At 40.2% G+C, this 24,446-nt stretch overlaps 1 protein-coding gene across 1 annotated transcript; it reads left to right on the top strand.

Moving 5' to 3' along the window:
* The first annotated feature begins 2,206 nt into the window (after positions 1-2,206).
* LOC108049672 (paired box protein Pax-6) lies at positions 2,207-24,108 on the top strand. Its single transcript, XM_017130922.2, is given in 4 exon segments — positions 2,207-2,975; positions 15,079-15,863; positions 22,302-22,930; positions 22,932-24,108. Coding segments are annotated over 4 exon segments (2,418 nt in total). The 5' UTR covers positions 2,207-2,443; the 3' UTR covers positions 23,404-24,108.
* The last annotated feature ends 338 nt before the right edge of the window (positions 24,109-24,446 follow it).

Here is a 24,446-nt window from a genome sequence, read left to right as displayed (position 1 = left end):
CCGTAATTCAGTTTATTTTAAGCTACATCATTTTACAAACATGTTTCTCACACACTGAACCTTAAAACACCCACTTTCCATTCCCCAATTAGATTTATTTCATGTGCAATTTTACACTGCCACTTGAGACTTGACAATGCGAAGATTAAAGCGGAAAAATAAGTCATGCAAGTGGAATGCTGTCAAAATTGTCAGTTTTAATGGGTTTTATTAATGGTACTGGTGAAGAGTTAAGATCAAAGCCACGACTCATACTAAAATGGGAGCCATTCCAAATAGGAGAGGTTGTGCATTATATACGTATATCTGAGGAATTAAGAGAATAATTCAAATCTGATAAGCAGGTGAACACACCATCAAAAACTACATCGAAATATTTTTCAATCTGATATATACATTTTTTAGACATCTCGAATCCAAGAACCCCAAAATAGCTATTCTCACATATGTTTTTCAGCGTGTAGTCTAAGTTACTTAGTCCTAATTACTTAAAATATCCGACAGATATGCCCCAAAAAAAAACACAGTGAACGGAAACACGTGGGCGGAAAAGGGGGCGTGGTTTGGGCGGTTTTGTGGGCTGACTAATTGCTAACCAAGCAGTTAATTGAAATGGCATATTGATTATGCAATTGTTATGCAATGCGACTAATTAATGTTTGCAAGTGCAATCTGGCCCGAGGGAGACGGGTGAAGAGAGGGACACGGCGATAGCAGCATCAGCTAATCGATAAGAGAGAGACGGGTATACTAGAGCGGGAAAGAGAGGCGGCTAGCGAAGCTTAATTAACATGACCAACTTTGGCCCGAACAATGCAAGCAATTTGGGGACAAACGTGGAAAGCGCAGGGGACTTAAAACTTCCAGGAAAAGCGTAATTTTCAGAGAGAAAAATAGGGGAAAAGAGAGCAAGCGGGGAAATTGCCAAACGCTAAAGAGAAAGTGAAGACATTTTTGGTAAAATTCTAATTTGATTTTAGTCTATTCTATTAATTTCCTTCTTTTTAAAGGCAAACACTTGGAACAATCGAACTTCTATTTCAAGAGATTAAGTATACGTAACATAAAGTATACAAATCCAAATCTTCAGAGCTCGAATTGATTTTGGTGCCAGATGGTAGCTTGAGTTATGAAAGTAAGACTTTAACTGGTAAGATATTGATTGTGCAGATTTCATTTTTACATTTTTAATTCATTAATGGTACAAAAAAAAAAATTATTTTTGATTACATGCCTATTAAAGCGATATTAAATAAAACATTATTAAGCCAAGTAATTAAGTGTGAATTCGAAACATAAGCCCAATGAAATTATCTGATAAAGATATATTTTTAAAGTAGCTTACAAAGAAATAACATAATAGCTATTAAACAGCTGTTGATTGGTTTTGTATGAGGAGCATTATTAAGAAAAATTAGGATTTTAATAGTTAATTTTACCATGTAAATTATTATACCAACTAATTTGTTCATAACATTAGCAAATACCAAGGAAATCCAATTTGGTTCAATTATTAAAATTTAAAACAATATTCCGCAAATGTTTAAAACACCCCAATTTTGGCGGGAATTATTTTAGAAAACAATGGGGGGCTTTCAAATAATACTGCTTATTATCAATGCCAGCCAATACTTCAAATCTTTGTCAATATGTAGGTTTCTTTATTAACTAAACAAAAAACAAGAAAAACGTAGTAAAAGATAATTCCAATTGCACACGCACTCTCTCACTCTCACACAAATATATCTATATATATAAGGACAAATAGCATCATTGGCGTCGCAAAACAAACTGAAATCGAAAAACCGAAGAACTCTGAGCGAAATAAAATCCCATGAACTTAACACGCACACTTGGAAACCGCACACGCACAGTGTTTACAGTGTCCGTGAGTCACTTCCAGGATGAAAAGAGAGCGAAATAGGGTTTGCCAGGCGAAAGAGCGAGAACGACAGGCTATAACCCCTCTGCATTGGAAGTATTCAAGGGAATAGCTGTGGAGAGAGCGAGATAACCACATGGCGCCCATACTGCCATCCCTTTCTCGCCCGCAAAGATGGCGCTGCGAGTTGTTTTTGCTTTGCCCTGTGTGTGGGAGCCGGCAGCGACGCCGGCGGCGACGTCGACGTCAACAGCGACGCAAAAAGCGACGCTTTTGCTGGCGTGCAATTCGCTTTTCAATTTCAGTTCGTTTTCGAACGCCGCACCGAACGCTCCAGCGCTCAAAAACACACTCTAAAATACAAATAAAAATCCACAATAATACATATATATATATGAACCCTAAGTGCGTGAGTGAACTTTTTTTCCTGTGTACGTGTGCGTGTGTTTGCCAGCTGCCATGAAAGTGTGCAATAAATAGAAACTTGGGAATTCCAACTTTTACGAAAAACTAGAACTTCAACAAAATCACATAGTAAAGTGCAAGATACCGTCGGCAAAAATGCAGGCCACCAAAATGCGAACGCCCTTCGCCATTCAGGAGATTCTGGGACTGGGCGCCTATCAGCAGCAGAATAATAATGCCAGTGCCACGCCCGCAGAGGCGCCGCCCTCGCCGGCAGCCACGCCCCCGCCCGCCGCGAGTACGCCCGCCCATGGCTCGATATCGGCCGGACAGCAACAGCAGCAACAGCAACAACAACAGCAACTGCAGCAACAGCAACAGCAGGTTATAGACGGCTTGAGGGACTCCCGGTCCATATCGCCCGACGTATCCAGATTATCGGCGGCTGCAGCGGCAGCGGCGGCAGCAGCCGCCCACTGCCAACTGCCCGTCTTCAATCCGGCCAACTTCTACGCTGCCGCCGGATATGCCGCTGCAGCGGATCCGGGTAACGCGGCGGCCGCCCACCATCACCACATGACCACGTTGGCGGCGGCCGCCTATCTCCGGGGATTCCTGCCGCCCGGATTTAGTACGCCCCACGAATTCCGGGGGCACTTCCAGCAGCACTTCGGAGCCCAGTTTGCAGGTGAGTGAGCCGGCCAATTGATCCCCTAGTAATCCCATACCTCTCAGGTGTAGGTTTCTATTAGCAGACAAAAATAATATGGCCCCACATTCAGTTTGTTCTTACTTTATTACTGAAGCTATGATCCCCGAACTCCTTGTTGTGCTTAAAATATTTAACCTATAGCTGAGTTTTTTTTTTATAGTTCCCTGCTAGTTACCAAAATATTGCTTATTTTTTATTTCTTATATTTTACTTTATTTTTCTACACGAAATACATTTAATATGGCAACAAAAAAAAAACCAATTGATTAATTCATCTAAAGTGAACTTTTAAATGTTTATGTTTTAGTTGAGCATCCCTAGACATTTGTAAACTGCCTTTATTGTAAATAAGAATCAAGCAAGAAAAACATATTCTAGTTGCACTTTGCCAGCGAGTTACTTCGAATGGGTACAAAAGCGAAGAGATGCGGCTAATTAGGGGGAGTACGGGGGCAAGGGGCTCTGTGGCGTTGAGCACTCTGTTGCATCTGCCGTACGGGTGCAGCCAAGTGGCAACCGCATCTGTCTCCTGGATTCCTTGCTCCGTGCTCCGAGCTCCGTGCACCGTACTTCGTCCTTCGTCCTGTGTCCCTTTGCCCACCCGTAGGCGCAACTAATAAGCTCAAAGGGGTTGGCAATTGAGTTGCGTCCTCATCGGAGTTAAAACAATGAAACGACACGATTAAGCACATGACAAAGGGCGGGGATGCGGGCCGAGGGGAGGTTACGGGGGTCCGAGCTTATTAATAACACTCCTGCACTCACAAAAATCGCTTTAAAAATGAGAAATATAATATAATAAGAGCTAGTAGAAAAAGCTTGTTCAATTCCATTTAAGTCAGGTGAAATTAATTAATAACCTGCTATAAGAAATTCTTTAGTACTTAATCATTTTTTAAAAGCTTTCAATTTAACAAATCATTTGATGCTAAAACTCTCAATTATTCAATCTATTCAGCAGATTAATTAGGAATGAAATAATATATTTTTTGAAAATAATAATTTTCTTATAGGCAGTGGACATTCTATTTCAAGTTATAATGTCCAAACAAGGGAAAAGTTGAACCATATTATTTAAGCCCTTAAATTTTCAGAATTGCATTACTGATTTCGCTAAGTGTTCGCTCAGAGGGAGGGACGGACGGAGGGGCGTGGTAGGGGGCAGGGGCGGTGAGTGAGCGGCAGCCGTCCTGTCAGAAAAGTGTTAAATCTCACACACACTTCACTCGAGGCACGATTTCGGTCTCCCTGTGTCTGTGTGTGTGTGTGTGTATCTGTGTGTATCGCTAATTAAGCGCATAATTTTCAGTGAAATTAGCAAACTCCAGTTGGCACGAGCATCCATTAAAATGCGATGGCCAGTGGAGCTTCATTAAAAGAGATTAAAGCTCCAGTTATGGATTAAAACTTATGGGTTTCGGTACGAAAATCAATACGTAACTCATTGAGAACTAACCACAAATTGCAATTGGAATTTATCTAATCGTTTTGATTTCTGTATTAAAAAAGTTGTTTAGTTCATCTCTTCAAGGAAGTCTTGTTGATGATTCTTATATTTTTGATATATAATTTTTAAAAGATTGCTTTTTATTGTATATCTATGATCTTATTGATGATCCTTCTTGTTAAGTACATCATTTGATCTTAACTTGTTTATTTTGCGTTATTATTATTATTGTAAATATACCATTTTGGCAGATGTGTACCTCCTTAAGCGTCAGAACTTAATTTCACGGCCTAATAACCACGCCCCCGAAGAATTTTCCCCTGAATTGCCCTTCTCTCCACACACACACACATCGCAGATACAATTGTATTCGAGAGTTACACGCACTTAATTTGTTAAATTTTCACACTTTACATCTGTTTATTTGTAATTCCGTTTGTACGGTTCTTCGGTTCGATTTCTTCGTTTGTCATTCAGTCATTGTCATTTCGTCATTGTTGACTCTTCCGGGAGCTGTTGCCAGCCACTCTAAAGTGGTCTTTATCTGGCTTTACTTCTAGTTAGTCTCACCTCTGCACTGCGCGAAAATACTGGGAAAAACATTTACTTAAGTATCCGTTTTACGCAAGGATTAAAAAAATATAACTAGATAAACTGTGTATTTTGCCATGGCCTTTGATTCAATCTTTGCGAAATTCAATTGCATTTATTTAATAACATTAATAATATTTATAAGCCAAAAAATTGAATAAACAATTTTGTTTTATGTCGAAGCTATTTTTATTTTACCAATCATAATTCCATTTTATTAAAAACGAATCAGAAGCCAAAGAGTGGATTATAATTTCACTGAATAACTGATGCAATCGTACATCCATAAAACAAAAATTTCAATTGAAAATGCTTGATCTAACAACTTTATTTTTCTGTCTGCATGCTGGCACATCCTTTGCAACTTCTTCTTGTTGGTCATGCCCATCGTGGTCTATTTGCCGAAGGTCCATTCTCACTTTGTTTGCACAACAGCAGAAGTTGAGACCCCGAGGCTCCTTGCGAGCTGTAAAAAAGGCAACAAACGCCGAGTCCTTTCCCGGCTACTATGTCCTGGATCTGCAGGACACGGGGCGTTAGTTTTCGAGGCAAATTGTGTACAAAATACATCGACTCGAGTGGTTAACCGCAGCTGGAACATCGGAAAATCGAGAGGGAGTGTGGGTGTGGTCTGCAGCATCCTTTCAATTTTCTTTTCTCGGGCAAAATTGCTACTTGCACGTTGTTAGCCCTAATTTGAGTGGCCATTGAGGAGCTCTCTTTTCACCTCGGCCTTCTGGCTCTAATAAATATTTACCCGAGAGGTCCTTGCCGTATGTTGTATCCTTGTGTCCGTATCGCTATCTTCGTGTAAAGCAGGCAAACTATTTTTCTTTCTTTTTTTTCGAATGCCTCTTATTTTCCCTGTACTTTTATTTGTCTTCACACATTTGAGTAAGTCGCCTTGTGAGCCATTTGCTTGTCAGCGCCTCTTTTTCTTGGCCATTGTGTTGCTGTCTTGCCGCCTTAGTCATGGGCAATTTTCCCCTGCGCTTTAAAAATGGGTTTTGTCTTAACGGCGAATAATTGCAGACAAATGGGTTTCCCTAATTGGGTCGCCCTAAGAAAATAAAGACAATGCAGCGGAGAGTGGGAGAGTGTTTTGCCTCAATTTCCATTTATTAAGTAATTAAGTAATACAAATTAACTTAAGTCGCTTTGCAATTGCAAAAGTTTGATGAGCACTTTCCTAATAGATTGGTTGAATTTGCAGTTAGTTTATCGGTTGTCAAAAGCTTTAAATGCATAAATAAAACAATTATATATAAAGAATGTATACTTGTGACCCTTGTTGCCAAATGTCCTTGTCACGCGTGTCCTCGCCGACTGTAAATCAATCGCACCAATTTTGAAAGCCAAAAAATAATTACCACAAAAGAGTCTGAATAAAGAAAAACGAGAGAAAATAAAATCTCAAAAAATAGCAGCGGTCGTGATAAGAATCTTTGCCCTTCGGAAAACAATGTACGAGGGGTAAGATTTGTATGAGATATTTTAGCGATATTATTGTGCCTCGCAAGGACGCACTTCCGATACGAATCCTTGCACATTTCCTGCCCCATCCGACAATAGAAATACGATAGTTTTTCGCACATTTTTCCCAAATAAGAGAAGAAAAACTGCTGGGAAAATGCCCTAAAAACTGTAAACAAATTGCTATATCAAGTGTTAATTATGTGACAATGAGTCGCTCAAAAAAAAAAACTAGAAGAAAGAGAATACGAGAACGAAAAGAGCAGCTATTATTTTCTTAATAATTTTTTAATTAGAAAACTACAAGTTTGGGTTTCAACGAATCGAAACGAAAACAAATAGGGATGCTTGATACGCGTGGTTTTCATATTTTGGGTTCGGGTTTTTCCCAAACTGTTATTTCTAGCGAAGTGCAACCGAACTGCAAGTGGCCCCGCTGGATAAACAGATAAGCAGAGAGCCAGAAATTGATGACAACAAGTGGCAGGCATTGAAAGGAGCTCGGGGTCCTACCCCGTCCGTCCAAAATTTAAGCCAGCTGCATGATCAGCCGAATGCAACCTGGACCACAGCCACTCCACTTCAGGCTGCAGTTGCACTCGCACTCGCAGTCGCAGTCAGAGTCGTCGTCATTTTCCTAGGAAGCACTCGAGAGCGGCGTGTAAACAACTTGCAGACACAGACACAGATACAGACACAGACACAGATACAGATTTTCCAGCCTTTTGGCTCTCAGGGTCCGAGATGGAGCCGAAGATTGGAGTCCGCCAACTACCAACTACCAGCCACAAACTATATAAACCTACAAGGCTAGTCAGCGCATCAGTTAAGTGGCTTTGTTCGCCAGTTTAAGCCCAATCCAATCCAAACCCAAGCCCAATCCCAATCCCAATCCCCCGAGCTCGAGCATTTTCTGCATGATTTTGCAGTTAAGTCCCCAGAGCGCAAACAGCATTCAGCATTCAGCATTTGGGGCCAAGTGGCATTCGGAAAAAAGTGCATTAGATGGATGGACAGCAGACGAACATGATGAACAATTTTTTAGCCAGTCAGTGCTGAAGATGCATTTGCCAAAGTCAGAAAACCCGGGACAAGAGTATGGCAATAAGGATAGATGATGGGAGTTCTGATTCATTAGAATGTCGAGCCCTGGGAAAGCATTCGATGAATGCGGGAAGAATTCATTCAATTCAGGTGCCACACTTGGCGGGTACTTTTATCCTATTTAAATACTTTCAATTGAGATTACCAGGAAATTCGCAATCAGCGAATATGCTAATTGTAGTCAGTGAGTAAAGCTAATGTCTCTAGCTTAGAGTTCTAAAAAAACAAAAGGGAAGAGGAAAAGGCCCAAAGTTCCGTTTCCTTTCCCATCGACATTTCGAATTACCCCGACAAATTTTGGCACTTAAATTGCCGTTAATCGAATCAAATGCCCAAAAGCACAGCGAGCTTTTCTAGGACTTGAGTCCCTTGCTCGGGCGCCACTTTCGCACATTCATTGCGGTATTTTTACAGCGTTGCGTGTGCGCAAATTGAATATTAAACGTGTTAATCCATTTTATGGTCATGCTAAGAACCCAACAGCAAGGGTCTTATTTTATTTGCCGATCTTAACACACAAGCACCCATTTCATTGGATAAGGGGGGCGGCGCGGCGTTTAAAAGGCGTTTGACTTTTTATTAATTTCCCTGTTGACAGCAATTTGCAACGCTACACGAATTTGTTACCACCGAAAAACATACAAATATGCAAACGTGGAAAGGGGGAAAGTGGGAAAGTGGGAAAGGGGTGGAAATGGGGGTGGCTTGAAGTTTTCGTTTGTTATATGTGTTTGTAACGAAACGGCCGGAAAAACTTCCGCATGTGTTGATGGGTTAATAAATATTTGAGCACACACAAACAGGCATTTTAACACCCTGCTGCCAGTGTGTGTTTTTATATTTACCGCTATTTCCGCACAGCATTTACAGTGTTGTAAAACGTTGCCAGCCGAAATGGACAGACCACAAAAGGGTTGTTGGTCGTTTGGTCGTTTGGCTGTTCGGTTTGCCGGTTACGAGTTAGTTGCCCATTTAAATGGAACAACGTTCCAACCGACCATTTGCGAGGTGCCCCAAATTGGGGGGGAGGCGGAGGGGTGTAAAGTCCTCAGGTCCTAACTGTGCACTGCCCGTTTTATGGCCAAATGAATTTTACAAAAGTGAAACATACAACTTGGCTTGGTTTCTGATTCGTAACTGGTTTGTTTGTGGGCTAAAACAGTGAGAACGGGAATGGGTTGTTCCAAAAATTCCATCGATAATTTGACTGCGGGCGATACAGTTATTGGTATTGATTGCTATGCGAATACCCAAACGGAATTGCAAGTTTTTCCTTAAATTATTGATATTATTTAAAGCACTAAAAGGGGTAATACGTTTGGTAAACATGGGAAAGCAATAAGGCCCCTTGGAGAGCCATTTAAGTACTCGAACAGAACAATGACAATAATACCACAAGATCTTACAACCCACTGGAAACGACTTATCCGCAATTCAGACTTCAAAATCCATGGCTTAAGTCCACTAACCCAATTTGCCCCCAACACTGGAAACTCGATATATGCCACTGCTGCCTGAATTTCATTAGCTAATAGCCACCTATTCTCGAGCCACGCCCACTTTGCCAACTACAGAACCTAACTGAACGCGAAATAATGTCTAATTATAATGCGAAAATAGGGGGATTGTTTGTGCGCAGCAGCGGTAGAGGAAAACGGCGGAGAAAAGCTAAGAAAAGCACCTGCCCCACTCAAGTGTCGGGCGTATAAATAAATTAAAAGCGGAAGAATGCAAAGCGAGACGGCAGAAGCGTTTTTCAAGGGGCCTGCGAAAGGAAAGGAAAATCGCACTAACTACCCAATTATTTCATTCAGGCTTCACTGCTCCGCTGCCGAATGGATGGAAAACCAGAAACGGAAAGCTTTCAAACAAACAACAAAAAAGCAGTCGGAGAAAAAAAAAAAAGAAATGAAGGAAAACACGGCTACACAACAACAAGGAAAAAAGGCAGAAAATCAGCTTGAAAATCGAAATACAATACACAACAACAATGCGTCAAGTGGTTGGGTGGGGTGGCAACAATTTGGGGGCGGGGTTTTCAAGGCGAGTAAGCAAATTTAAGCACAGCTCGGAAAATCAATGGCTGCAAATCTGCAAATAAAAAAAAAACACCAGCCAAATTGGAAAATAAGCGTAACACAAAACCAAAACCGGGAAATGCTCGCGGCCCCAAAATACCCCCATTTTCTACTTTCCCCTGCTTTTTCCTACAATTGTCATTGTCTGATTGTTGCTTTTCCCTTGGCGTTCTTTGCTGTTGTTTCTGTCTGAGTTTCAACCAGAAACTAAGGATATTCGAGAACCTTTAAATTCATGGTTCGATATTTTGTATTCTAAATTATCTGCATTATCAGACCTCCTGGCTTATAATATTTAATACATAAATAATTTAATTTAATAAAAGTGGTACAAACCTCGTAAGGTCCTGAAGTCCTGTCAAAGTAAGATGGTATCGCCATATATCTCCTGCAGCAAACACAAACACACACTTCCTAGAATGAGAATTTAAATAATTAATTATTAAATGAATTAGTTTGTACATTTTCTACCTGCCTCAATAGGTGACATTGTCATTTAATATCGGCCGCAATCTTACTCCAAGCACTCACATACACCTTATTAGGACCTAAATAATAAAATTTAAGAAATTAATTGTTTGAATTGATTTGTATGAATGAATACATACCTTTTTATGCAGAGTATCCTCGATTAAAGTTCGCCTTCTCTTTGAATTTCGCAAATGAGGAACGAAAATAATGTTGGCGTTTCTTGCCGATCTATATTTCATTGTCTTACAGATAATCCCTTATTCTATCTTACTAATTATAGTTCAGATAAGCTACGTTTATTTTTGAATATTGAGTTTGGACCACTTTCATTTACTTATAGTCGATCACCACGGGATTATAATTTCAAATTCCGCCATGAAAGACCAAAAGCCAAATCTTTTAGAAATATGGATATTAATTTTAGCAATAAAAATAATTTGCTTAATATTAGAAGAAACATAGTTTTTCGATTGGTTTTTAATGTGTTTAGAAAGATAAAAATAGATTCCTGTGGCTTTTAGCCAGTTTACAACAATTTGAACATAACCAAAAGTTTTTGTTGGCAAAATAGCTAATTTTGGTTCTTGTTTTCAAAGTTTTTATTGGTAAAAGATCTATAGGAATTGTAAGTGTAAGCCTAATGTAATTCATGTCCATGTTATTTAGTAAAGAAAACTTATCCAACCTATTTAAAATAAATAGAATGTAAATTATTTGCAATCTTAGTGCCTTTGAACGGCCTAACGCACAGCTGCATTTTCTGTCACCATGCAAATTGTTTCCATTCTATTATATAAACTTAAAGTGGAAACTCTCTCTCTGTATGTGTGTCAGTCTGTCCCGCTTCCACACACACACACACACACACACACACACACACGAATGTCCGCCATCTTGGAAAAACAACGCCTTTTCGTATTTATTACAACAGCGAAGGCAATAGGAATAGCAACAAAGCGAAATGCGAGCGCAAATCGAGTTAACGAGCTAACTGCGGGACGTCCAGCCACCCACACTTTGAACCCCCTCTAAAAACCTCTAAAACCTTAAAACGCCTGTGAAAACCCCCCCGAAAACCCCCGAAAATTGTGTGTTTCCCCCGCAGCGTCAAACAACCACCCAGAAAACTGGGAGACAAGCCGAAAAAGCAACCCCAAAACAAAAAGCAAGTCTCTCGTTGTGTAACAACTAACAAGTTGGGTGAAAAGCAGGCAAACACACCCACCCCAACGCCCCATCCGCCCACCACCCCACCAGCCCACTTGCCTTGCCATTTTTCTTTTGCCACTTTGCTTCTTGAACTTATTTACGTCTCCATTACAAATAATTGCGCGTCATATTGGCTCAGCTATACTTAGCCCTCGTATTTCGCCCAGACGAGAAAGCCAACCCCCAGAAGCACCACCTACCACCCCCCGCCCCCCGAAAAACCCACGGAAAAGCAGCCGGCACCACCCAATGGGGCAATGTTGCCTTGACGCAAATAAATGCGTTTTTCTTTTTGGGGACCAAAAAAAGAGTGTGGGAAAAGCGGCAAAGGAAAAGCCACCCATTTTTCGCCTAGACAACCTCCTCCTTGTAAAAGTGTAAGTAGTAAATACGCTTGAGTATTATTAACGTAAATGCAAAATTGCCAATTTCGAGTGTATTTCCTGTCAACAGAAATTTTTCTCTTATTTTCTCTCTACAGTGAAAATAAAATTAAAAGCAAAAAAAAAAAGAGATGAGAGGAGGGAAATATAAATCGTTTGTAAAGGGGCGTCGGTTTCCCTTGGCTTCGTCTACTTCTTACATCGCCTGGTGGCACCCGTGTGGCCCATCCACTAAATCGCTCAGCTACTACGCAATGATGCACTCAAAAAAATAGTGCTATAATCGTAAAAAATAAACATATGCAATAAGCTTAGGAACCTACACTATCAGGTGTTTTTAGAGTATTTTAGCAGAGTATGATATTATCAATAAATCTTCTATTGCTATTGGTTTAAGTTCGTTTGTTTATAAGTTTTATATTTAAATCCTAAAGATGAAATATAAGTATAGAATATAGAATTTGGAAGGTTTACTATTTAAATATAAGGAAATATTGTACCAGTTATCTTCCTTTTTTCTCTGTGCAATCGCGTTGGGAAGAGGCCCAAGACAGGCATAGATGCCAATGCCAAACGGTGGTGCTCTCAATGGCGGTGGTTGGTGGGCTTTTATTAATATGTCTGGCAATTTCAATTTGACTTTATTGGTAATTTTACATTTCGTCTGTGGACGATGGCGGGGGGTCCTTTGCAGGATCTGCTACTTGGACGGCTGCCATTTATCAGGAGGAGTTCCCGGGGAGTCCATAAATTTCACTCGCTCGATAGGTTACTCGAAAGCTGCAAAAAAAATACAACTTTACAGGCACAAATAAAAGCTTTAAATATCTAATTTTAGTAACCATAATATACTTAATATTTATTGTTAATATTATTTAACAGTATAGTAATATTGGGATATTAGAAATACATGTACATCACATTTTTTATGCTTACAAATTTCCGAGATAACACTAATTGAGAATCTTTTTTTTATGAAAATAAATAAAATATGACTTCCAATTTTTGTATAACCAATTCTCAAATAGATTTGTTAAGGTGATTGACCAAATTCCCAGTTAAATGGTATGCATTTGAATCATATAGAAATTGAATAAGCTATCCAAATATAAACTACTGACAGGTAGCAATTTAACAAAGGCCCGATCCCAATAAAGCACCCCAATAAATTGGCATATTATCGTGACCGCTTCGCTGGGCAGTTAATGAAATTCATGGAATGCCACACAAAACAAAAGCCATTTGATCAAAATATTGCTTAATTGAACAATTAATCGAGGCACAAAGGATCCTGAAAGTATCCACGGCCAAGGGCCAGGACGCAAAGGACACGGCCGTGTACATTTCACCCCCGCTCCCCACACAATCCTTCAGACCACAAAAGCCAGGGAAAGAACTACGAGTACATATCAAATTAATTTAGGCGGAAAACGAGTCAGGAAAACTCGGCGAAATGGGAAAGAAAGTGGATAAGGAAAATGGCAAACGGAAAAGCGGTGGGGTGGGGGGCACAAAATATCGCATGACAGAAAACAGAAAATCAAGCAACTCATGCCCCGATTGACTTACCCGAGCAGCAAATTAAATTAGTTGACGAACCGAACAGAACAGAACTGAACTCAATGGAAAATAAGTGAGCTGGACCAGCCCAAGCGGCACACTGGCAAAAAAAACGGGTCGCTAATTTTCTATTGCAAGCAAAACGTTTAGATGTGGTATAAATACCATATATGAAATGAAATCAATTTCACAACTTCTTAATTTATAAACTCTTTCCTTATTTATTTTTCTCAGTGTAGTCGACATCGATAGCTGGCCAAAGTGGCTGACCACTCATCGCCCCCTCGCCTATATATATATATATTTTTATATGTACCATTATTATGGCTATTTATAAGTGTGCGAGTGCTTTTAAAGCATTTTTGCGAGGGTCTGACGTATGTATAGGGGATATAGTGGTCAGAGGAGGGTTGGTCAGCTGTCGTTCGCTGTCCGGCTAATTGTTAATTGATGTGTGTCTAATTGTGCCGCCAAAGTAGCCAGGCAATAAAAGCACCGCTCAAGACGTGTTTATATATATTTATAGGGAACTGAATAGGATACGTTGGGTGGCAAAATCAGGTCCAAATTAGTTCGTTACCATGTGCCTAATTTGTTGGAAAGTTGAGCAGTTTTTGTGCTACTCTAACAAGTGCCTAACAAATTATTACTAATTTGAGGAAGCTATATACGGACAATGTAGCTATCAGGAAAATTAAATTAAATTGCAAGGCGAATAGTTTCTTATTTATTCTAGGCTTAATATTCTATATTAATATTATTATATTCAGTGGAATATTTAAATAGATTGGTCCATTAAAGTGACTGAAAACCTAGGGAAGAAAGGCGATACCTTTTGCGATTGTCAACCTCTTCATCATCATCATCATTATCATCATCACTTTTGTCATTATTATTATCCTTGCGGATCGGCTCTTTCTGGTAATCACAATAGAACGCCCTGTGCAACACGCCTAAGCCGATTCCCGTTTAATTTGAGACCGAAAAAAGGGCTAAACCACTTAACACCCTAACACCCTAATTGTCAAAACAAAGTCGGCACACGAAACCGACGACCTCGTCCTTTCGTCCTTTCGTCCTCTTCCTTCGAATTTCCTCTTCAAGGAGCCGTGCAAGCCAAAGAAAATATTTACCATCTGAGGGTGTGTGTTGCTATTTTCTCGATTCCATTTTCTGGGAAGGTGCAAACACAAGCACATTTAACCCTTCGCTGACATTTGAATAAAAATCCAGGCAACTTGTCAAAATCTGCGCGACACATCGAGTTGAATGGGCATGAAGCAATTTTCCAGCTGCCGCTTTATCGTGTGCGAAAAATCAACTTCTCGAATATCTGCTCGCCATTGTCTGCCATTTAAAGGAAATGGGATTTGCCACAGGGATTGGGTTTTGGTTTTGTCCGGGTTCGGGGGCTACTTCCTACGACATGTGTTTAGCAAGCGCCAGGAATTCAGGCGGAGGGGGTCAAAACCCTCCTCACAAATATGATTATGTTTACCACTAACCTGGAAAAGTGGTTCTATACCTATATATATCTTTAGGACTGCGAGATTTCTTAACTTGTTTCTTGATATTATTATTCGATGATGAAATTTATTAAAATTTAAAATACAAAATGATAAAGAGACATAGTAATGTATTTATACTTAGTTGTAGTGATGTCCTTATCTTATATATTGACCAACCCCTGGCAAAAAAACATTGCCTACGCTTCTGCCCGCAACTAATCTGGATCTCTTCCTTTTTCCCATTTTTTTCCGCAGAACAAGCTGCCGCACGTGGTCAGGAGTATGCCAGCAGTTTGGCCAATGTTAGTGGTGATGAGCAGTCGCCCAGTAAGAATAGCAGTTCATCGGGCAACGGATCAGGAGGGTCGGGATCTGGTTCCGGAGGATCCGGATCGGGATCGGGATCGGCGGCTAACCAGCTCTCCAACGGACTGGGACATCTGGGCTCGCCCACGACCAGTAATGGTGGATCTGGTGGCGGAACCGGACCAGGTGGAGCTTCTGGAACTGCCGGGAGCAGCTCCTCCACCTCCGCCGGCAACTCGGCCGGAAACTCCGGCAACCGCTCCTCGCCCGCCGGTTCGCATCACTCGGCCGCTCTGGCCGCCCACCAACATGCAGCGGCTGCTGCGGCCGCCGCTCATCATCATGCCGCTGCCGCCGCCGCCGCCCATCATGCACACCACGCCCACGCCCAGGCGCACGCCCATGCCCACGGCCATGCCCATGTCCACGCCCATGCCGCCCACGCCGCACATGCCGCCCACGCCCATCACGCCGAGGCGTTTCTGGGTGCGGCCGGAGGAGCTGGCGGCAATCCCAACAGTCTGCTGGCCGCCCACGGTGGGGATGTCCTGGTGGGTCCTGGCGGCACGGGTCCCGGGGGCAAGAAGAAGAACAAGCGGCGGCACGGCAGGACGATCTTCACCAGCAGCCAGCTGGAGGAGCTGGAGAAGGCCTTCAAGGAGGCCCACTATCCGGACGTGAGTGCCCGGGAGCTGCTGTCCATGAAAACTGGCCTGGCCGAGGATCGCATTCAGGTGAGCACATTTAACACGGAGTTCTCCTATGAGAGATTATACATATTGATTATAGAGCTAGTTGTAGAAACAAGTAACATTAAGTATACGAAAAACTATGGGTGTCCTTATAAATGGGTACTCCTAATAGCTTCTATCAATAGATTATTGCAAAAAGCGATTTAACGGAGAGAAACCTCTATGTCATCGGGAAACTTTTTCGGAAGATCTTAGCACTTTAAAATTGGAACAGTAAAAAATAGAGGCTTCAATATTTGATATTTCTGATAATTAATTGAGCTCCTTAAGTTTGAAATTACTGATCGCAATTCCATATCCTTTGGTATCTCAAAAACGAAAAACGTAACATTCTTAACTTTTTGTACTTCTTTTACTGACACTGAGCAAATCAAGGATTCTCCATTTTGGGCTGCTGTCCTGGGGCTTAATTTTTATAGGGGGCTATCACGTAGCACTGCAGAATGTGACTGAGGATGCGCGGACTTTCTTCTGCCATTTTATGGCCATTTTTTATGGCGTTTTTTATGCCGGGCAAAGATTGCAATCAAAGACTGCTTCGATTCGAGGGGAGTGTTTCGCGGTCCCCATAAAAGAAATTTGAAAATGGGGAGTGCAAATGGCACTTGGCAAGTGTTGCCACACGTAATGAGGCCTCGCTGATTACGTAATTACGAGTGCACACAATTGCAATTGCAACGTCCAAGTAGCGAAACAAAAACGGAAACAGAATGAAGTAAGAAAACGTGGCAGGCGGCACTCGCCGACACTCCAAAAAATCCACAAAAATTTGATACAAGAGCTCGTGAGGTGCGAGCTTCAAAATTGAAAATTACACTTTTTAAAGACGGGCGCATCGGCAATAGTAACTGAAACCAATGCGAATGAAAGCCAAAAACAAGGGGTAAATAAGTCGAAACTGAAACAGAAAAGATTGTCAGGATATTAAAAAGCTTAAAAAGTACACAACTCTTGGAAAAATAAACAGTTTACATAGAATATTTTTTTAACTATTTATTTTTATTTTATTTATAGGGACATAGGCTTTATTAACATTTCAGAGCAGAATATTAGTTGTGTAGGATATAATTAATATTGTTAAATATTAAATAATCATTTAAAAACCCATAGGATATATACATATTTAATTTATATTATTATTTAGAGCTGGGGATTGGATTAATAAATTCCAAATTAAATATTTTTCTATTTGAAATTAAAACTAAAGGTAATAACTTTATCAACAGAATTTTGTTTTATTAGGTTATCCATTTAAATAGATAAATGGATTACGCGACTGAGAACATTAATGACACCGTTTCATTTGGGGAATTTCCCTTAATAAATCAACCATTTTGCGGGGTTCCCCACTTCTCGTAACTCCCGCTATTCCATTAACCACTTGAAAAGCCGCAAGATGGCGTGTGTGTGTGTGAGTGCATCCTGTTTTTCGCATTTGTGAGCGAAAATCAAATTAACAAGCACAATTGGCTAAAAGCATAAAGAAGCAACAACAACAATAGCAACAAAAAACGCCGACCGAATGAAGAAGAATAAGAGCTGCAGTAAATATAAAACCAAAATACTCACACACATGCAAATACACTTCAATTAAGTGCAAATATGGCGCACAGCTGTAGAAAAGCGAGTGGCATAAAAGAGGGGAGGAGGATGCGAGGAGGAGAGGCAATCATTAGCAGCACTATAAGAATGGGAAGTGGAAGCGGAGGGCGAAAGAGGAAGTGGGAAAAGGGAAGTGGCAGCCATGCAAATTCACAAAAAACAACGGCATATATCGAAGCTACCATTAAAGGTTCTCTTTCTCTCTCTTTCTGTGTGTTTTTTGCCTGCCGTTTTTAATTGCATTCCATTTTGCGTGCAATTCGCGTATTGTATGTGTTTTTCTGCAATTCTTCCCCCTTTTTTTTGCATATTATTTCCCCTCGAAACGAAGAAAAAGAAACATGGCCAAACATGTTTTCAATCTATCCCTCTCTCTCTTTGGAAGGGCTTGCTCTCTCGCTCATGCTTGTTGGCTTTTTGGAAGTGGTTTTTGGCTGTTGGAAGTTGCCAAAACCGTTGCCACTGCTAAAAGTCAACGACCAGGCGACAAAGGCGTCACAATCGAGATAAAGCCCTTTCATAGACTTGTTCGACAAAATAAATCTTTATTTTTTTTGTCCACTTATTAACTTGTTTTACATTCGTGTTTTGTTGGTTAACTTTTTGTTAGAACACCACAGTTTTTAAGTATATTCATAGCATACTTATAGACAAGGTGTCTATAAGTATGCTATGAATATACTTATTAAACATATATTTAAATATTTTTATACCCTTGCAGAGGGTATTATAATTTTGGTCAAAAGTGTGCAACGCAGTGAAGGAGACATCTCCGACCCTATAAAGTATATATATTCTTGATCAGGATCACCTCCTGAGTTGATATAGCCATGTCCGTCTGTCCGTCTGTCCGTCTGTCCGTCTGTCCGTCTGTCCGTCTGTCCGTCTGTCCGTCTGTCCGTCTGTCTGTCCGTCTGTCTGTTTCTACGCGAACTAGTCTCTCAGTTTTAAAGATATCGAATTGAAACTTTGCACACACCCTTCTTTCCTTTGCACGCAGTATATAAGTCGGAACGGCCGGGATCGGCCGACTATATCCTATAGCTGCCATATAACTGATTGATCGGAAATGCCATAACTCTGCTGTTTGTTAGGTTAGGAAGTTGGGACTTTCTATGGGTTTTATATTTGGCCAATCAATCCGACGTACCAAATTTCATAAGGATCGGCCGACTATATCTTATAGCTGCCATATAACTGATTGATCGGAAATGCCATAACTTTGGTGTTTGTAAAGTTAGGAAGTTGGGATTTTCTATGGGTTTTATATTTGGCCAATCAATCCGACGTACCAAATTTCATAAGGATCGGCCGACTATATCTTATAGCTGCCATATAACTGATTGATCGGAAATGCCATAACTTTGGTGTTTGTAAAGTTAGGAAGTTGGGATTTTCTATGGGTTTTATATTTGGCCAATCAATCAGACGTACCAAATTTCATAAGGATCGGCCGACTATATCTTATAGCTGCCATATAACTGATTGATCGGAAATGCCATAACTTTGGTGTTTGTTAAGTTAGGAAGTTGGGATTTTCTATGGGTTTTATTTTTGCCTAATCAATCCGACATATCAAATTTCATAAGGATCGGCCGACTATATTCTATATCTGCCATATAACTGAACGATTGGAAATGCCATAACTTTGGTGTTTTTAAAGTTAGGAAGTTGGGATTTTTTATGAGTATTAAGAATGCATTATGAATGATTTTGGAGAATATAATTTGCAGAATATTCTGCAAGGGTATTTCAACTTCGGCTCCGCCCGAAGTTAGCTTTCCTTTCTTGTTTTTTATTATTATTATTTATTTATTATTTGATTAGCGCACTGCTACTCAATTGGCAACTTAATCTAATCAGTCTTTAATATAATCGGTTTCATTGGGTCTTCTTTGTTGCTTAAGACTAATAATTTAACCTAGACATTTTAGGGAGAAATATTGCTGTTGTTGTTATTGATGATGTTTAGGTCAAAACCTATTTAAATATTGATTTCACAAACATCTGGATAAGAAATAATGCCCTTTATTATGTTATATTGGTAGTTTTTCCAATTAGAAATTTTTGTCAACTTTTGGGGTGCAACAAGGACGAGTTGCACTGTCTGCCAATTTTGCAATTTCTTCTGCTGTTCCCCTTTGCTGTTTACTTCACTTTTTTCGCTAATTTCAACACACACGTATGCACACACACATCAGCAGAGAAAGGTAAAGGCAAAAACAAAGAGCAGTTCATTCGAGAAACCAAAAAAAAGCAATCGCGATTTAAAACAATGCAAATTCAAAGTGCATTTAATGAAAAAAAAATCAAATTGCACTTCACCGCATGTTCAAATTGTTCCAATTCGTCGCAAAAAAATTCCATGAAATTGGCACTTTCAGCTTGTAATTTTTGAAAGACAAAAGAAACGGCACTTGCACTTCAAAGAAACCAATAAAGAGCAAGAGTTTCCTTCTTTTCAAGTCCTTAAGTGTGCTTCAAGCTAAAATATAAAGATTTTCAAGCTTAAAAAATCAAGAAACAAAGGAAAACGGTAGATTTTAAATCTATAACAAAGGATAACCATTATATAAATTTGTAAGAGATATGGCTTAGGCTAGATTGAACAAGTCAACATTTATTTAAAAAGTCCGAAGTCAGTGTTCATGATATCAAAAAAAATATAACTTTTACAATTAAATAAAATACTTTACAGCATTCGATACTGCTACAACAATTTTAACACCAAAGTTTTTCAAGACAAAGTACATTTGCTGTGAAATTTGAAACAAATGCATCTTGTATGTATGTTATCCTGCTGAAATTAAAAATAATTGCACACACAAAATCAAAGCAGTTTGTGATACGTATTAAAATGCATATTTGATACTGCTATAAAACTTAACAGCAAGCTCACTAACAATTGCAAATTGCGAATTACGAATTGCAACATCTGTACTTATTTTTTTTGCATAATTTCGTTGCTCCTTGCATTAATTATACACTTCAGCGTTTCTTTTCGCCTGCGCTTTTAATGAGCTGTTAATATTAACACACACAAACAGCCCAGGGAAAAATGAAATTAAAAATGATTATGCATAATTATGTAATTAACATTTAAACAAAAGAGGTTATGGCTGTGCAACAAAAGCATTTAACAAATTGTTTACTCACTTTTTCTCTCACCATTTGGCAACCGTCCCTTACAAAACTTCAAAAATTTAAAAAGAAATGTTTCTATTTCATTATGGCATCTACATTTTTTAAAAACCTTTAGCTTTAGAGACAATAAGAATTCTAGTAATCTCAACAAGCATCGCATACTATCACATTTAAAGGGTATTTTATTAAACAATTTAAAGAGTTTTTTATCGGAGTAACTTTAGTTTGTTAATTATGATTAAGCCTTAATTAATTTCACCTCGCTATGTCTTTCCATGACAATCATTTGAAATTAAAAGGAGTACATTTATTTGCAGTAAGCAATAATATTCTTAGAGAGTATCAGATTTTCACGGGCAATAACAGAGCTGTTTTTTAGGCGCACTTTAAAAAGTCATTTATCATGGCATTAGCGACACTGATTGAGTTTGTCCGCCCAGAAGAGTCGCACCCCCGAACATTGGGCACTATAGATACAGATACATATATATCTGGTGGCGGAAGGGAGGGGGTGTTAAGTGTTGTCAACTCAAGCAGATTTAATTTGCCATGTTTTCGCTTTGCTTTTTTCGTGCTGCCGCTCAAGTGCAACAATAAACAAGGCAAACAACTGTAAATGCAAATGTTGACATCACACCGACTGAAACGGAATAACAAAAAAAATACAAAATAAAAAATAAAAACAGGACGAAGCCGCGTGGCGGGGAATTTAAAGCGATTCGGTCCTTGGAGAATTGCGGCACATGTCGCTACGTCAGCAACCCTGGGAAAACTTGAACTTTTCACAACAGAAGATTAAGTTGTCCCCGGGGAAAAGGGGAAAAGGGGGAAAACGGCCGCAATCTTGTCTGCGAAAATTGAAAATTGACCGTTTAATGTTGTCGGCTGGCAGCATTTTTTGTTAATGTTTAATGTTAATACTAATGTTGTTACTAATAAGTACTTCAACAGCCGGGGGATGCGTGACAAGTGTTGTTGTCAATGGGCGGGGCGAAAAAGTCGAGAAGGGGGAAAACCAGACCCCCGGTAAATTAATTAGTTTTTCGGTCGCTATTGTCCTGATTTTCCGCCGCCTTTGTGCGACACTGAACAATCGCAGGATTCGATGATAATCCCTGAAAAATATTGTCGCTGGCGCAAATAATTTCTTAATTAAATTGCAGTTGAACTTGAACTGCAATGAGTTATTTAGCAAGTCGTTAATCATGAGTATCTTTATTTACCAATTGATATTATCATTTTAAATCATTAAAATGGGAAATCCACATACCATTTTTAATGGTTCTTTAAAAACATTGGTAATAATATATTGATAATTTATAAGACAAAGGTAACAATATTAGAAATATTTTGTCTCGTTCTTAAAAAAACCGAATGAATTTATTCTTGGATCATTTATCCTTCACATTTCTGTCTTATCTGAAATGTAAGTCAAAACTTAATGTTAAAGTTCGCAAGCTTAAGTAGAAGTTAAGTTGAGTAAATGTTATTATCTTGGACCTTGAAATTGCATTCCAATTTTAGAATAAAATTCAGTAAAATGAACTTTGAGCCAATTTTGTGGGTTAAGTAAAGACCTGACCCTGGGCCAAAAATATTAATGATAAGTTATCCGAGCGGGCACAAAAGCAAGTCACTAATTTGGGTTACCCTTCTTTTTTCTTGATCCTGCAGGTCTGGTACCAGAACCGTCGGGCCAAGTGGCGCAAAACGGAGAAGTGCTGGGGCCACAGCACCAAAATGGCGGAGTACGGACTCTACGGGGCGATGGTGCGGCACTCGCTGCCCCTGCCGGAGACCATCATCAAGTCGGCCAAGGAGGACGAGTCGGTGGCCCCCTGGCTGCTGGGCATGCACAAGAAGTCCCTGGAGGCCGCCGAGCTGCTGAAGAGCGATGAGAGCGATCGGGAGACGCCGACCTCCGACGACACGAACACCAGCTACTCCGCGGGCAGCACCCACAACTCACCGATCTCCAGCTTCTCGATCTCCCGGCTGCTCTTCGATGCCCCACCGCCGGCGGCGGGTTCCGCAGGGGGCAAGGGGCACCACCACCACCACCACAAGGCGCACCACCACGCCCACGTTCACGCCCAGGCGCAGGCGCACGCCCACATGCTGCTGCACCACCAGCAGCAGCACCACTTGCACGGAGAGGCCGCCTCCTTGCAGCAGCATCCGGGCTCCGGTCCGGGATCGGGATCGGCAGCAGGCTCTGGGGCAGGAGCGGCCGGGCCACCCGCCCACCATCCCTACAATCAGCAGCAACACCTGCACCACCTGCAGCAACTGCAGCAGCAGCAGACAGCAACAGCAGCACCACCACCACCACCAGCACCACCAGGTGCACCACATGCACCACCACAATGCAGCGGGCTACGAGGCGGCAGTGGCTGCCGCAGCAGCAGCAGCAGCCGTTGCCGCAGCAGCAAATGCACGGAACGCAGCAGCCGCCGCCGCAGTGGCAGTGGCCTCCGCATCCGCATCTGCATCGGCATCGGCATCCGCATCCTCGGCCGTGACCATCGCCGAGTCCGAGGCGGAGGAGGAGCAGGACGACATCGAGGACATGGAGCTGGACAAGGACTGCGAGGTGGAGGAGGAGGTGGAGCCCGTGGACAACGACAACGAGAACGAGAACGACAACGACAACGAAGGAGACCCGGACGCAGATCCGGAAATAGACATTTGCGACGACCACGACGAGGAGGTGCGTCTGCAGGAGCAGCTCCTGTTGAAAGTCAAGCAGGAACAGGCCCACCACGGACCCAGATGAAACATGTACATCGATGTGTTGTTCTAAGGACAACGATAAATATACAGGCTAAATGCAATGAATATTTTCTAGGCATAAATCAGATGTTTACACTGGGTTGTGCTCAAACCATTTGCTGTCCCTGCACATAAATACGCAGCCCAGTGTGAAAGTCGTATAAACTAAAGGCATTACATTCATAACTAAAAAGAAACAAAAACCTATAATTAAAGCCAGCAACACATTTTTTTTCATACACCTAAGGAGCACACGTAATTAATCTATATATAATAACATATAATCTCTCATTTTTTTTAGTGTAAATATTACATATTATAAATATAAAAAAGCAACAACACAAGACATTAGCGAGTAAGAAAAGCTGCAACGATTTGCAACATTTTTAAAATATGCTAAATGTGATTTAATTTAGTTGTCCATTCTGAACAAGGCTTTTTATGGTTTAAGACTTTTTTTTTGCCTATTAAATTTAGTAATTTTTTTTTTATATTCTACTTCCCTTTCTGTAAAAAATGTACATACCAAATCCAATTTCAATCAATTCAATAAAAATATGTCACGACCCAAAATATAACACCCAATCCACTGCCTCTCATCGTTTTCCTCTTATTTTTTATTTTTTTAATTAAAATTTTGTAAAACAAGAACAAAACATACATAAGTAACTGCGAATTGTGTAATTAATTAAACAAATAAGAAAACAAAACAAATCCACATACAATACACATACTTATATATGAAAGTTAGATGAAATAAAATGGATGATATAAAAAAACATGGATTTGTGTAATTTTCTTTTGGTTCTGGTCGGTAAAACGTTTTGTAAATCAAAATGTTTTAGCTATAATCACTAAGCCTGGGTTCTTTAATGGTATCATATATTTATTTTCAAATTTAATATGCTGTTTTTGTTTTAATGCTAACAGTGCCACTTAAAAAAAAAAAAATAGGAAAATTTTTTGGGTGAAAAACTATTTACAAAAACTATACAATGATATACAATTTTCCGATCACAGCAAAAATTTCTTTAAAACTAATTTCAT

The sequence above is a fragment of the Drosophila rhopaloa genome, unplaced genomic scaffold (genome assembly GCF_018152115.1).
Source record: "Drosophila rhopaloa isolate 14029-0021.01 unplaced genomic scaffold, ASM1815211v1 contig_3, whole genome shotgun sequence".
NCBI classification, from domain to species: domain Eukaryota; kingdom Metazoa; phylum Arthropoda; class Insecta; order Diptera; family Drosophilidae; genus Drosophila; species Drosophila rhopaloa.
The sequence above is the reverse complement of the archived record's forward strand: the minus strand, read 5'-3'. Positions and strand labels throughout refer to the sequence as shown.